Source organism: Mandrillus leucophaeus, unplaced genomic scaffold (assembly GCF_000951045.1).
Source record: "Mandrillus leucophaeus isolate KB7577 unplaced genomic scaffold, Mleu.le_1.0 Scaffold226, whole genome shotgun sequence".
Lineage (NCBI taxonomy): Eukaryota > Metazoa > Chordata > Mammalia > Primates > Cercopithecidae > Mandrillus > Mandrillus leucophaeus.
In genome coordinates, this window is record NW_012102321.1 from 1,041,249 (window position 1) to 1,056,219 (window position 14,971).

General features: G+C 36.7%; 1 protein-coding gene across 2 annotated transcripts in view; it reads left to right on the forward strand.

Annotated features, from left to right (window-relative positions):
- RABGAP1L (RAB GTPase activating protein 1-like) overlaps positions 1 to 14,971 on the forward strand; it is an 828,259-nt gene that overhangs the window by 494,895 nt on the left and 318,393 nt on the right. For both annotated transcript variants that reach the window (XM_011981419.1, XM_011981418.1), the window contains exon 15: positions 10,853 to 10,927. In XM_011981419.1, coding sequence (XP_011836809.1) covers positions 10,853 to 10,927 — 75 coding nt within the window. The remainder of the gene's footprint in view (positions 1 to 10,852; positions 10,928 to 14,971) is intronic.

Here is a 14,971-nt window from a genome sequence, read left to right on the forward strand (position 1 = left end):
ACACACACACACACACACACACACACACACAGAGAGAAGAGTGTATGAGGGTTCCCTTTCCTCCACATCCATAAGCTCACATACATCCATGAGCTCTAGATAAAAGTACAAATTAAGCAATCAAATATAAATATATAAATCAAAGAAAAATAAGTAAAAGAATACCAATTGATCTTTCAAGATTAGGCAGAGCTCTGGAAACTGATGATAATGAAGAAAAGCTCATTTCACATTCATTATGTAATGATTCCCATGATCTAATTTTTCTCTCATTAGAACAGAGAGTGATAATATCATTAGCAGAAAAAGTTAAAGGAGAACAATGGACTATAGTATGATTTTTTTTTTTTTAGACTGAGTGATTGCCTTTCTATTTACTGAAAGATCTGAAAGAGTTTACAAAATTAAAACTCATGTAAAAATAGATAAACACAGTGACCAAGAGGAGTGGATGCTATCAGGTACCTGAGATGAGCTATTTTCTATAGTTGAGTAATGGATCTGATTATTAATTTCTGTTAATGAAAGCAAAAAGAAAATGCTAAATTATATATTTCTCTTCTTAATGCATTCTTTTTAAAAAATAAGGGCACAAAATTTTTTTATTTTTCATGCACAGAATTGGAAGAATATAACCAGAGATACATGGTTATACTAGGTATGGGCATTTGGAGTAATATGGTAGAGAGTGACTTCAGTGTGGTTTTATAAAAGATGCATAGGTGGTACCTAAATGAAAATTCTTATATGGACTGGGGTTCTAGAGTTGAGCATGCTGAAGTCTGAAAGGCTGAATATGTAATGTCAAATACTAATTCAGTAAAGATAGTTCTGTGGAATATGGTACTTTGCTACCTCATTATTTAGCTTTACACAGAGATAATATTTAAAGCATGTGGAAATTTTTGTCATCAATAAATCACATAGTATGTCTTCCTCAAGGAAAATGAGCAAAGGATGACTTTTACTGCATATAAATTATACTTCCATAAACAAGATTTGTAATAAAATAAATTGTTTTTGAGTGTTCAGAGTTTTTAATAGCTGAAAGACTGCATTGCTATCACCTAGTTCTTAGATGTCATAGAATCTATGTGATTCTGGCCACATGCTGAATTATAACCAAAACATAGTGGTACTTAAAAGCCCCTGTAGCTCTCATACTTCTCCTAATATAAGCTTTTGGTTAAAACAAGAAACGTTTTTGAAAGAAGCATATTGTCATTATCCTTTTGTGAAATTTTAAGAGCCAGATTTGTATTCGTTACAAATCTCGTTAGCACAGTGGTGGATAACAGAAGGACTTGCAAGTAAAACCAAGGTTTTTTTGTTTTTTTTTGTTTTTTGTTTTTGTTTTTGTTTTTTTTTTTTGAAGTAAAAGAAAGAAAAAGCAGCTTTGAAGCAGGTACTTACACACATACTACTTTGATTTACCACATGTCTGTAATGGATGGCCTGGGAGTAGTGACTGCAGCCTAAAAAGTAATTTAGGGCATGGGGTATTAACGGATGACCTTATCGGCAAAATAATTTTAGTTATCCTGTGGAAGTTCTGATTTTAGTTGACAAGACAGAAGCTTTTATAGACCTGTATATTGTTGCGACTACAATATGTTATTCTAAGAAGGCTTTTTAATAGATTTGCTGAGTGTAGTTGATGAAAATGGCCGTTTTAAATATTAGGGAATTCATACTAGATTTACTGTTTCAGTTTTTTCATTACAGATTTTGAGAGGCTTCTCCTGGTAGTAAAAGGTCAGACGAAACTGTTACTGTAGAATTCACTAGGTTACTTATTCAGTTTGTGAGTTTTAGAAAATGTTCTTCTATAGAAATTTTAAATAGTTTTTGTGACAAAGCAAAAACAAAGCAAACCGAAGTTCTCCCTGGGTTGAAGCAGCTCATCAAATATTTTAACATTTGGAGTTTCAACTTCTAAGTGAAAAGATTCCTGATTTTAAAATATAAAAAGATTATTTGAGAAGCACATACTTTGTGCATGAATGAAGAAATGTATCTATTTTCCAGTGAAAGTTTACATTTTGGTGACTGCTTCTTCTGAAGCGATAGCATGGTCAGTAGTATTCCAACATCTTTGGATACTGTTAGCTTCAGCCATGATATGGTTTGATTAATTGAACTGTTTCCGTATGGTGGTATCTATACTAATCTGATTTTCTTTTTTATGTTACATAAAATTCCTCTCATAATTTGAGTATGTACTGGATTCAAAAAATTTATGATAGCTTAAACTCAGAGGAAATCATTTTCTAAAGGAGTCATCTGTAGATGGTTTATGTTAAAGTTGGACAAATGGATAGAACATCAAGATTTTAATATTTGTTTCCACATTTGTCCCACATATAGCATAACAATCAGGGAAGTAGCCAGATGGGGTGGCTCATGCCTGTAATCCAAGCACCCTGGATGGCTGAGGCAGAAGGAACACTTGAATTCAGGAGTTTGAGACCAGTCTAGGCAACACAGTGAGACCCCATCTCTACCAAAAAAAAAAAAAAAAAAAAAATGATCCGGGCATGGTGGCACGTGCCTCCCAGAGCTGTTTGGGAGGCTAAGGTGGGAGAATCCTTTTAGCCTGGAAGGTGGAGGCTGCAGTGAGCCGACAGAGGGAGACCTGTCTCAAAACAAAAAAGAATCAGAGAAGATACGCATTCATTTGCTTTTAGAACTTATAATAAACCGTTAATAACAACTCAAGGATTAATTAGGCCTAACATTTGAGCCTAAGTATAGCATAACACTTCTGTTACAAATTATTGGAGGCATTTGTGAATTATCTAGTTAATTTCATCTGAAGAAAGAGACCTAAAAAGGAAGCTGCGGTAGACCTGCTTTTGCCACGTACCCCACTTCATTTCTTATGGCTAAGGTTGCCACAGTAGCCCTAGTTTCGAACCTTTGCCTTGGTAGCATAACACCAAATTTTTCTGAGGCTATAGCTTTGGAGTTGGAATTGCCTAGATCTTCACAGAAATGATTATGCTGAAATCTATTGGGTTGACAGAGAGCTGGGTACATACCACCCCACTGACCTATCATATTTGGGGAGGATGACAGTTGGCAAGGATTGGCACCATTATCGGTATTTTAAAAAGGTATCAAGAAATTATACAGGCAAGTTTATAGCTTTAAATGCCTATATTAGAAAAGAAGATAGATCTAAGTTTCTATCTTAACAAGTAGAAAATTAAGAACAAATTAAAGCCTAAGTAAATAGATGGAAAGAAATAATAAAGAACAGAAATAAATGAAATAGAAAATGTATTAGAAAAGGAAAAAGATAAAACCAAAAGCCACATCTTTGAAAAGATTAATAAAATTAATAAATCCTTACCAAGACTAATCAAGGAAAAGAGAAAATATAAGTTTAAGCTTTTATCAGTGAAAGAGGATAAATCACATACAGATATTAAAAAGTCAATTAGGGACTTTTATGAACAAATTTATGTCAGTAACCTTAACAATTTAGATACATTTTTTGAAAAACACAAATTATTTAAATTGAAACAAAAAAATATGAAAATTTGGATAGCTCTATTTCCATTAAAGAAATTTAATTCATAATAAAAACCTTTCCAAGGAGAAAACTCTAGGCCCAGATGGTTAAAGAAGAATTAATACCAGTCTTACACAAAACTCTTTCAGAAGCAGAGTGAGAGAGAACACTGACACACTTGTTTTATAAGGCCAGCATAACCCTATACCAAAATGTGTCAGGCATTACCGAAAAAGTAACAGACCAATATTCCTCATAAAATATTCTCCAAAAATCCCCACAAAACAAAACAAAACAAAAAGAATAACAAACTTAATCCAGTAATATAAAGGATAATAACTCTTGACCCAGTTATACAAGGTTGGTCCAGCATTTGAAAATCGATGTATTTTACCACATTAGCAGAATAAAGGAGAAAGTAATATGATCATTGTGTTACTGGGGGTCTTTGTTCTTAGAGTTCCCAAGATGGTGGCAGGCTGCTTCCAAGATGGCGGCAAGCCTCTGGTTCTCTGACCTGGGGTTCTTGGCCTCACAGATTCCAAGAAATGGAATCTTGGGCCATGTGGTGAGTGTTATAGCTCTATTAACTACAGCTTGATTAGGATGAACCTTGGGCACTTAGACTGTGCAGGAACAATGGTGAGCCTCTAGCCCAATTGGGAGTGGCAATGGGCACAGCCTCACTGGATCAGGAGCATAGTGGTCACCCTGCCAGATCCGGGGGGGATGGAAGTCAGCAGCCAGTGTGCAGCTGTGGCAAACTGCAGTGGTGGACAGGGAGCGAAAGTTCAGCTTGAGCCATTACAAACACGAACCAGAAGAGTGTGCAGCTGCAAGATTTAAGAGAGTGAAAACAGAGCTCTCATAAAATGGGAGGGGACCCCAAGGGGGTTTCCACTGCCTGCTCGAATTGGGTTTATATCCTGATCATTGTCCCTCCCGCTGTGCTCTCAGGCGATTGATGATTGGCTATTTCTTTACCTCCTGTTTTTGCCTAATTAGCATTTTAGTGAGCTCTCTTTACTACCTGATTGGTCGGGCGTGCAGATATGAGCTCAGTTGCAAGCCCCGTGTTTAAAGTCCCAGCTAGACTTTGGGATTCTTAGTCAGCCTAGGAAATCCAGCTAGTCCTATCTCTCGGTTGCAATAGATGCATGAAAGGCATTTTATAAATTCAGTACCCACAGAAGATAAAACATACTCAGCAAAGTAAGAATAGAGAGAAACTTCTAAACCTAATGAAGGATATCTATGGAAAATCTATAGCTAATATTATACTTCATGGTGAAAGACAATGTTTGACTCCTAGCATCTGGAAGAAGACAAAGATGTCCTTCCTCTTTCAGCACTTATATTCATCATTGTATTGGAATGCACTGTAATATAGTACTGGAGTCCGTGCAGTAGGGCAAGAAAAGAAGGCATATGGCCAGAGGAAGTAAAACTAACATTCACAAACAACATGGTTATGCATGTAGAAAATCCTAAGAAATAATAAATGGAGATAGATTTATTAGGTTCATGACCGTTAGACTCTATATTGTGAAGATATCATTCTCCAAATTTACTTATAGATTCAACACAATCCCAGTCAAAATCATGATAGGCATTCCTAGGAAGACAATAAATTATTTCTTAAATGTATACGGAAATGCAAGGAATCTAGAATAAACTGTTTTGCAAAAGATGTAAGTTGTAGAACATAGACTTACCCGGTTTTTAAAACTTCTTATTTCAAAGTGAATTACAGACCTAAATGTAAACGCCAAAACAAAAAAAACTTCTAAAGAAAACATAGGAAAAAATATTCGTGACATAAAAACAGGGCATGTACAAACACAAATATGAACCATAAAAGACAAAAACTATTAAATTGAACTTTGTCAAAATTGAAACCTGCTCTTTGAAAGACAGCATTAAGAAAATGAAAATGCAAGCCATAGACTGGGAAAACATATTCATAATATGTATATCTGACAGTGGACTTGGCAATGGTCCCATTGTTTGTGTCACCTCAAAATTCGTATGTTGAAATCCTAACCGCCAAAGTGATACTATTAAGAGATGGAGCCGCCGGGCATGGTGGCTCACGCCTGTAATCCCAGCACTTTGGGAGGCCGAGGTGGGCGCATCACGCCATCAAGAGATCGAGACCATCCTGGCCAACATGGTGAAACCCTGTCTCTAATAAAAATACAAAAAATTAGCTGGGCGTGGTGGCACGCGCCTATAGTCCCAGCTACCTGGGAGGCTGAGGCAGGATAATCACTTGAACCTGGGAGGTGGAGGTTGCAGTGAGCCGAGATCGTGCCACTGCACTCCAGCCTGGCGACACAGTGAGACTCCTTCTCAAAAAAAAAAAAAAAAAAAGATGGAGCCTTTGGTAGGTGATTGCATCATGAGGGCGGAACCCTCAGGAAAGGGATTAATGCCTTAATAAAAGAGGCGGGAAGGAGCTTGTTTGCTCCTTCCACCACGTGAGGAGACAATGAAAAGGCAACATTTCTGTGAACCAGGAAACTGACCCTCATCAGACTGAATTGGTTGGTGCCTTGATCTTGGATTTTGTAGCCTCCAAAACTATGAGAAATAAACTTCTTTTGTTTATAAGCTACCTAGTCTGTGGTATTCTGGTTATAGCATCCAGAATGGACTCAGACAGAGTTGTATACAGAACATATACAGAATGAAGAACTCCTATGAATCAATAATAATGAGATGAACAACTCAAACAATTGGGCAGGCTGTAATCCCAGCCCTTTGGAAGGCTGAGGTGGTTGGATCACTTGAGCCCAGGAGCTCCAGACCTGGGCAACATGGCAAAACCCCGTCTCTACTAAATATAGAAAAAAACTTAGCTGAGTGTGGTGGGGCAGCCTATAGTCCTAGCTACTCAGGAGGCTGAGGTGGGTCGATCGCTTGAGCCTGGCAGGCGGAGGTTGTGGTGATCATGCCACTGCACTCCAGCCTGGGTGTCAGAGTCAGACCCTGCCTCCAAAAAAATCAAAAAACAAAAACCAACAACACATAATTGTGCAGGAAATTGAACAATCACAAAAGAATATGTATCAATTGTCTAAAGGTACGTGGAAACATTTTCTGTATCATTAGCTACCAGGGAAATGAAAGTCAAAACTACAGGAATTAATTAAAAGGAAGAAGACTGACAGTATCAAGTATTGACAAGGAAGTGAAGCAAAGGGTACTCTCATATGTTGCTGCTAGGAGTGTAATAATTGTATAACCACTTTGGGAAACAATTTGGCAATTTCTTATAAAGATAAACTTACCCTTAACATTTGAAGTTGGAACCTCCATTCCTAGGTATTTATTCAAGGAAAATGAAAATCTGTATCCACAAATGCCATGTATATATTTACAGCCCTATTCATACTAGCCGAAAGCTGGAAACAGAGGAATGAATAAACAGATCGTGGTATATTCATACAGTATATATTCATGCTACTCACCAATGAAAAGGAGTGAACTGCTGACGCACACATGAAAGAATCTCAGGAACGTTATGCTGAGTAAAAGTAGCTAGACACAAAAGCATACATATTATATGAGTACATTATTGTAGGATTCCATTTATATGAAATTTTTAAAAATGCAAAACTAATATATTATGATAAAATTCAGATCTGTGGTTGCCTGGAGTGGAGGTGTTTGACTAAAGAGAGGCATAGGGGAACATTCTGGAGTGATGGAAATATTTATAATGGCAGGGCGACATAAATGCCCCAGCTCAAGGAACTGTACAATTAAAATGTGTGCTTTTCACTGAATATCAGCTATACATCAATACAGTTTATATTTTTGAGTAAAAGGGAGTTCCAGACTGTGCTCTGACAACTTTGGCATATGGGGAATACTACACTTACCCTCCATAAGTGAAGCCTTCCTAGTTATCTTTGATAAGCCTTGTCCTAGACAGAGACAATTTTTATACTGACAACATAAAAATACATTCTATAAGGCAAATTAAATGGAAATCTCCTCACTAAAATGAAGTACAACACATAGATGGAATACATGGGATGAGATACACATCCTGGACTCTTTGAGAGTCTTTTAAAAATATATTTGGCAGGCTGGGCATGGTGGATTATGCCTGTAATACCCCTTAATAAAAGAGGCGGGAAGGAGCTTGTTTGCTCCTTCCACCACGTGAGGAGACAATGAAAAGGCAACATTTCTGTGAACCAGGAAACTGACCCTCATCAGACTGAATTGGTTGGTGCCTTGATCTTGGATTTTGTAGCCTCCAAAACTATGAGAAATAAACTTCTTTTGTTTATAAGCTACCTAGTCTGTGGTATTCTGGTTATAGCATCCAGAATGGACTCAGACAGAGTTGTATACAGAACATATACAGAATGAAGAACTCCTATGAATCAATAATAATGAGATGAACAACTCAAACAATTGGGCAGGCTGTAATCCCAGCCCTTTGGAAGGCTGAGGTGGTTGGATCACTTGAGCCCAGGAGCTCCAGACCTGGGCAACATGGCAAAACCCCGTCTCTACTAAATATAGAAAAAAACTTAGCTGAGTGTGGTGGGGCAGCCTATAGTCCTAGCTACTCAGGAGGCTGAGGTGGGTCGATCGCTTGAGCCTGGCAGGCGGAGGTTGTGGTGATCATGCCACTGCACTCCAGCCTGGGTGTCAGAGTCAGACCCTGCCTCCAAAAAAATCAAAAAACAAAAACCAACAACACATAATTGTGCAGGAAATTGAACAATCACAAAAGAATATGTATCAATTGTCTAAAGGTACGTGGAAACATTTTCTGTATCATTAGCTACCAGGGAAATGAAAGTCAAAACTACAGGAATTAATTAAAAGGAAGAAGACTGACAGTATCAAGTATTGACAAGGAAGTGAAGCAAAGGGTACTCTCATATGTTGCTGCTAGGAGTGTAATAATTGTATAACCACTTTGGGAAACAATTTGGCAATTTCTTATAAAGATAAACTTACCCTTAACATTTGAAGTTGGAACCTCCATTCCTAGGTATTTATTCAAGGAAAATGAAAATCTGTATCCACAAATGCCATGTATATATTTACAGCCCTATTCATACTAGCCGAAAGCTGGAAACAGAGGAATGAATAAACAGATCGTGGTATATTCATACAGTATATATTCATGCTACTCACCAATGAAAAGGAGTGAACTGCTGACGCACACATGAAAGAATCTCAGGAACGTTATGCTGAGTAAAAGTAGCTAGACACAAAAGCATACATATTATATGAGTACATTATTGTAGGATTCCATTTATATGAAATTTTTAAAAATGCAAAACTAATATATTATGATAAAATTCAGATCTGTGGTTGCCTGGAGTGGAGGTGTTTGACTAAAGAGAGGCATAGGGGAACATTCTGGAGTGATGGAAATATTTATAATGGCAGGGCGACATAAATGCCCCAGCTCAAGGAACTGTACAATTAAAATGTGTGCTTTTCACTGAATATCAGCTACACATCAATACAGTTTATATTTTTGAGTAAAAGGGAGTTCCAGACTGTGCTCTGACAACTTTGGCATATGGGGAATACTACACTTACCCTCCATAAGTGAAGCCTTCCTAGTTATCTTTGATAAGCCTTGTCCTAGACAGAGACAATTTTTATACTGACAACATAAAAATACATTCTATAAGGCAAATTAAATGGAAATCTCCTCACTAAAATGAAGTACAACACATAGATGGAATACATGGGATGAGATACACATCCTGGACTCTTTGAGAGTCTTTTAAAAATATATTTGGCAGGCTGGGCATGGTGGATTATGCCTGTAATCCCAGCACTTTGGGAGGCTGAGGTGAGAGGAACACCTGAGGTCAGGAGTTCAAGACCAGCCTGGCCAAGATGGTGAAACCCTGTCTCTACTAAAAATATGAAAATTAGCTGGGTGTGGTGGTGGGCCCTTGTAATTGCAGCTACTCAGGAGGCTGAGGCAGGAAAATCGCTTGAACCTGGGAGGCAGAGGTTGCAGTGAGCCGAGATCATGCTGTTGCACTACAACCTGGGAGACAAAACTCAGTCTCAAAAAAATATATATATAAATATATGTGTGTGTGTGTGTGTGTGTGTGTGTATAAAATATATATACATATTTATATATATATAAAAAATATATACACACACATACATATCGCAACATCTAAATTTTAAAATTCTAATTCAGGGTTCAGTGACTGGACCATGCAGCCTGTTTTTGTACTGCCCCATTGTAGGAATGGTTTTACATTTTAAAAAGTTGTTTAAAAAAAAAAGTCCTATCCCTTAAGAAAAAAAAAAGCAACCAGTACTATAAGTGTTCCTCAAAGTCTACAATATTTACTTTCCGAACTTTTGCAGAAAAAGCTTTCTAACTCCTATTCTTTACCCTTTGATCTGCACACTCTACCTACTGTAACTGATTCAGCCTCTCAAAAACTAACATGTCTTTTTTTTTTTTTTTTGCATTAGAGAATCCTAGATGTTTGTAGTACTAATTAGTATACACTAAGCATACAGCCTTATTTCCTTTCCTCTGAAAACTAAGAGGGAATGTTAAGTTGAATGATATGATAGCTACTTCCCAAGGAATGCTGTATTTCTTATAAATTGGCCTCTTTGGCTGTATTCCAGATGACGTTAAAGCTGTGGAATAGCCAAAGCACCTGAAATAGCAGGTATATATGTAGCATGAAGCCCTTAGCCATTTTGCAAAAAGCACGGGGCAATGCTAAATATTTCTAGTTTGCCCCAGTGGTATAGATTGGAGGAAACATTTTTACTCTTCAGCCTTCATGAAAAATGGCAGGATAGTTTAAAAGGTCTTTGAGAAATTTTGGAGGTTCTAAAGGGTTTTGTGTTTTTTTTTTTTTTTTTGGCATGGGGTTGTCAGAATAGCAAATCTGCACTACAGTCTCAGCAATATCAAGATTTCCCCCTTTAGTACATTTGAACTCACACTTCAACCTTAGAATCTTCTTACTCTCTCACCTTTTGCCTCTGCCTCCTGTGGTCTCATACAGCTGACCTCAAACCATAATGGATCTTTTAAAATTAACTTAGGTCCTCTGAGCATCTCTTTATTTCAAAATTTTAAAGATGAACCTGGGATAAAGGGACATAGAGCTGCTTTAGGAAATACATAGCCTCTTTTGGGATCTCACTGTGCTGGTGATACACACATTCAAGTTTGAAAGACCAGTGGAATTGTGGTGGATAGCCCAGGGACAGGAACAAGCAGGAGCCTGGTATGAGCTAACATTTAAGTTAAAATCTGTGACTATTTATGATATTTCTTTCTTTTCATCTTTTCTCTAGGCCTACTCTGTGTATGATGAAGACATTGGATACTGTCAAGGGCAGTCTTTTCTTGCTGCTGTATTACTGCTGCATGTAAGTAACGGTCCATGTGATAAATAGCACAGTGCTGCCAAGTTTATTGTACTTTCTACTGCCTTTGTTCTTCCTTCTTATTTCCCATTTACCTGATGGAGATTACATATGGCATATCTTTTTAAAAATGTACATTAGGTGATAAAATAAGAAATATTATGTCAAAAATAGGACAGTTTCTCAATGGAATTAGTTTTGTTGTCTAGAAAAGGATAAATTGCTTATTTGGAGTTATTTTTAACTAGAATTCTCTGGAATTAAAGAAGTCGGTGTAACTGCCCAAATATCAGGACCTGGACCATTAAGACCCACTGTACTGTGACAAGGAAGTCCTTTATCATTTCTGTGATGTATTTTTATATATCCTCTTTCCTGTCAGTTACCTTCATTTGACAGATCATTTATTGAGCATCAGTTGTCAGGTACTGGGCTATGAAGTGGGGTTATAAAGATGAATCATTTATAATTTGTGTTCTCAAAGGCTTCATAGTCCAAGATGGGGCACAGATAATGTAGGCATGCACTTATAATTTTCATTCTCTTTTATGTGTCTTTATTTTTCTGATGACAAAAATAATACATACTCATTAAATAACTTACAGTATGCTAAGGGAAAGTGATACACAGGTTAAGAGAATAGAGAAGAGAATTACCCAACCAAGCTCTGCCAGAACTTTCAGAAAAGACTTTCTGGAGGAGGTGGCGGCTTTGTCAAGACATAAATGAGATTGGAGAAGGTGAGAGGGGAAAGGGAAGGGGAAAGAATTATTGACAAAAATCACAGTATGAGAAAATGTATGGAAATATGATAGGGCACAGTGTACAAAGGGAACAATATGAAATTACAGTTTACTGTAGCAGTTGTACACTGGAAAGGGAACAATATGAAATTACAGTTTACTGTAGCAGTTGTACACTGGGAGTGGTATGACATAAAAATGGTAAGATGGGAAATTGTGAAGACTTTGTAATATGTCAAAAATGCCGACTTTATTCTAGAGCTAATGAGGAACCATTGATCACTTGGGAGCAAGGGAATAATACAGTCATATGATCATTTTAGATAAATTCTTTTAATACCTGTGTAAAGGGCAGAATTAAGGGAAACAGACAGCAGCAGAGAGACCAGGTAGAAAATATCAATATGGCCAGGCATAGTGGCTCACACCTGTAATCCCACAATTTTGGGAGGTTGAGGCAGGAGGATCACTTGAGCCCAGGAATTTGAAACCAGCCTAGGCAATATAATGAGACACCATCTCTACCACACACACACAAAAGGTATCTGGGCATGATGGTGAGCACCCATAGTCGTGGTAAGCACCCGTTGTGGTGTTGAGCTACCTGGGAGGCTGAAGTGGGAGGATCACTTGAGCCTGGGAGGTCAAGGCTGCAATGAGTCTTGATTGCACCACTGCAGTCCAGCTTGGGCAACAGAAGGAGACTGTGTCTCAAAAAATAATAGTAATAAAAAGGAAAAGAAAATGTCAATTTAAATGAGAGATGTTGAGAGCCCAGAGAAAAGCAGAATTAAGAAACATTCAGGGAGCAAAATTGTTAGGTTTGTGGATGGACTGGCAAAGGAGCAGTCAAAGGTGACATATCTAGTTTCCTGGCTTTGGTGACTGGATGAATGTTGTATTTTGAGTTGAGATAGAAAATATATTTATGGAGATTGAATGAAGGAAAAAGTTTAGGAGTTGATGAGTTCTTTTTTTTTTTTTTTTGACGGAGTCTCGCTCTGTGGCCCAGGCTGGAGTGCAGTGGCGCCATCTCAGCTCACTGCAAGCTCCGCCTCCTGGGTTCATGCCATTCTCCTGCCTCAGCCTCCCGAGTAGCTGGGACTACAGGCGCGTGCGTCACCATGCCCAACTAATTTTAGTTTTGTTTTTTTTTTTCCCCCAGTAGAGACGGGTTTTACCATGTTAGCCAGGCTGGTCTTGATCTTCTGACCTCATGATCCTCCCACCTCAGCCTCCCAAAGTGCTAGGATTACAGGCGTAAGCCACCACGCCCGGCCACAAAGTAATCTTTGAACATACCGTAGTTTAGCATTTTTTACCTGTAGCCCTGTTTAACATATTATAATATATTCATTAACGTTCAGTGAGAAGAATATCTCTCTGAGAAATCTGTGGTGGATTTTACAGGAATTTGGGTTAATTGTAAGTTCATAATTATTTGGCAACACCCTCCCCACCCCTGCCCCCAAAGAGAGAAAGAGAGAGATTCAAATAACTAGAGAGCTCAAATACCTAGAATTTTTTTCTACATTATGTACTCTCCTATTATAAGGGCCACGTGGTGAGTCAGCCTTTGTGAAATGCAACAAGATAGTTTCCAGTGTATGTTACAAGAGGAACAGAAATTCAGTCTAGTATCTCACACTTTCTACATTAATAGAATTATTCAGTGTTTTCATGGCTTTTATAAAAGTAACTTGAAATATAGAAATCCTTTTAGAATCTTTAAGGGAAAGATGAACTAATATTCAGCATTCTGTTAATGAAAAACACATCATTTTCTAATTTTTAATTGGCAGTATGTTTGATGATTCTGTTAATTAGTATATTCCATTAACTAACCAACCCATCCATTCAACCAATTTGAATAACAGAAGTTAACTGTGATTTATTTTTTACTATATTTTTGTCTCCCTGGTTTAAACAAATGGAAGAATACGGACTGGTTTAAACAATTCATCAAACACACTATCTCAGGTTCCAGAGAGATACATTATTAGGGTCTTACTGACTAATTTGTTATCAGTTACATAAGCTATTGCTTCTTTTTGCTGCCAGACATCTTTGGAAGCTCCATATTAATCACTGTCAGAGCCTGCTTCTTTTTGGGTTGCTGTCCTTTCCTCACCCATAGTCATTTATATTTCACATTCATTGCTTGAGAAGAAAGTAAGACCAAAAATGAAAGTATGTTCAAAAACAGTTTTGAATTTTTAGGATTTTTTTCATGTCTAAGTAGTTTAAAGAATTAATTAGCCTCTTCTTGTACTTGGAAATTTCTAGATGCTTTGACAATAGCTTTGTAACATGTAGTAGTTTAGGCAATGAGAATTAAATGTTTATCACAGTAGACTCTTATACATCCATTTATGAAATTACAAGAGATTTGTCATTTACAGTTGGAGAATGTTATAGTACAGATTGCCTGCAACCATTACAATGTTCAACTGCATTTTTAATCAAATATACAATAATAATTTGTAATTTCATAATAATAATATCAATCTTTATCTCTTAGTCATAATAAATTATGATCTGATTATATTTCACTTACTCTAAAAATTATAGAAAATATCTTAGATAATTTGTAACCCAATATATTTTCTACCATATTTATTGTTAGTAGTTTTAAATTTTTTGATTGAACATGTACCTTTGTAGACATTCAGAAGACTATGTTCTTTTTTAAGGTTAAATTACTGTATGTATACTAATATTGGCATTTATAGAAGCTTTCCAACTCAGGAAGGATTATGTTTGAATAATCTAGCATGTTTAAAACTATTGAATTTTTTTAAAAAAAATTATGACTAGGCACAATTCCTTTGGAAACTGGTTTGGCTTTATCTAATAAAGATATGCACACCCAGAAGTTTTACTCCTAGACATACCTTAGTCAAATTTATGCACTTGTACATTAAAATACTTGTATTACTTTTATCCTAATAGTGTTTATAGCAGTCAAAACACTGAAGCAATTCAAATGTCCACTACTAAAATGTTCAATATTAGAATTGTAATTAGTAAGATGGCTAAATTATGGTATTCTTAGAGTATGAATGCCATACAGCAATGGAAATGAATATTTTACACTACATTGGTTCATACAAATGAATCATATAAACATAAGATTTAGTTTAAAAAAAGCAAAGTACAACATTACATTTGGTATGATTCCATTTTGCATAAAGTTCAGTAACAGGCAAAACCAAATTCTATTGTTAGGATGCTACATAGATGGAAAAAACTATAAAGAACACCAATGAAGTGATAACTGTTAAAGTTAGGAAAGTGATTTCTT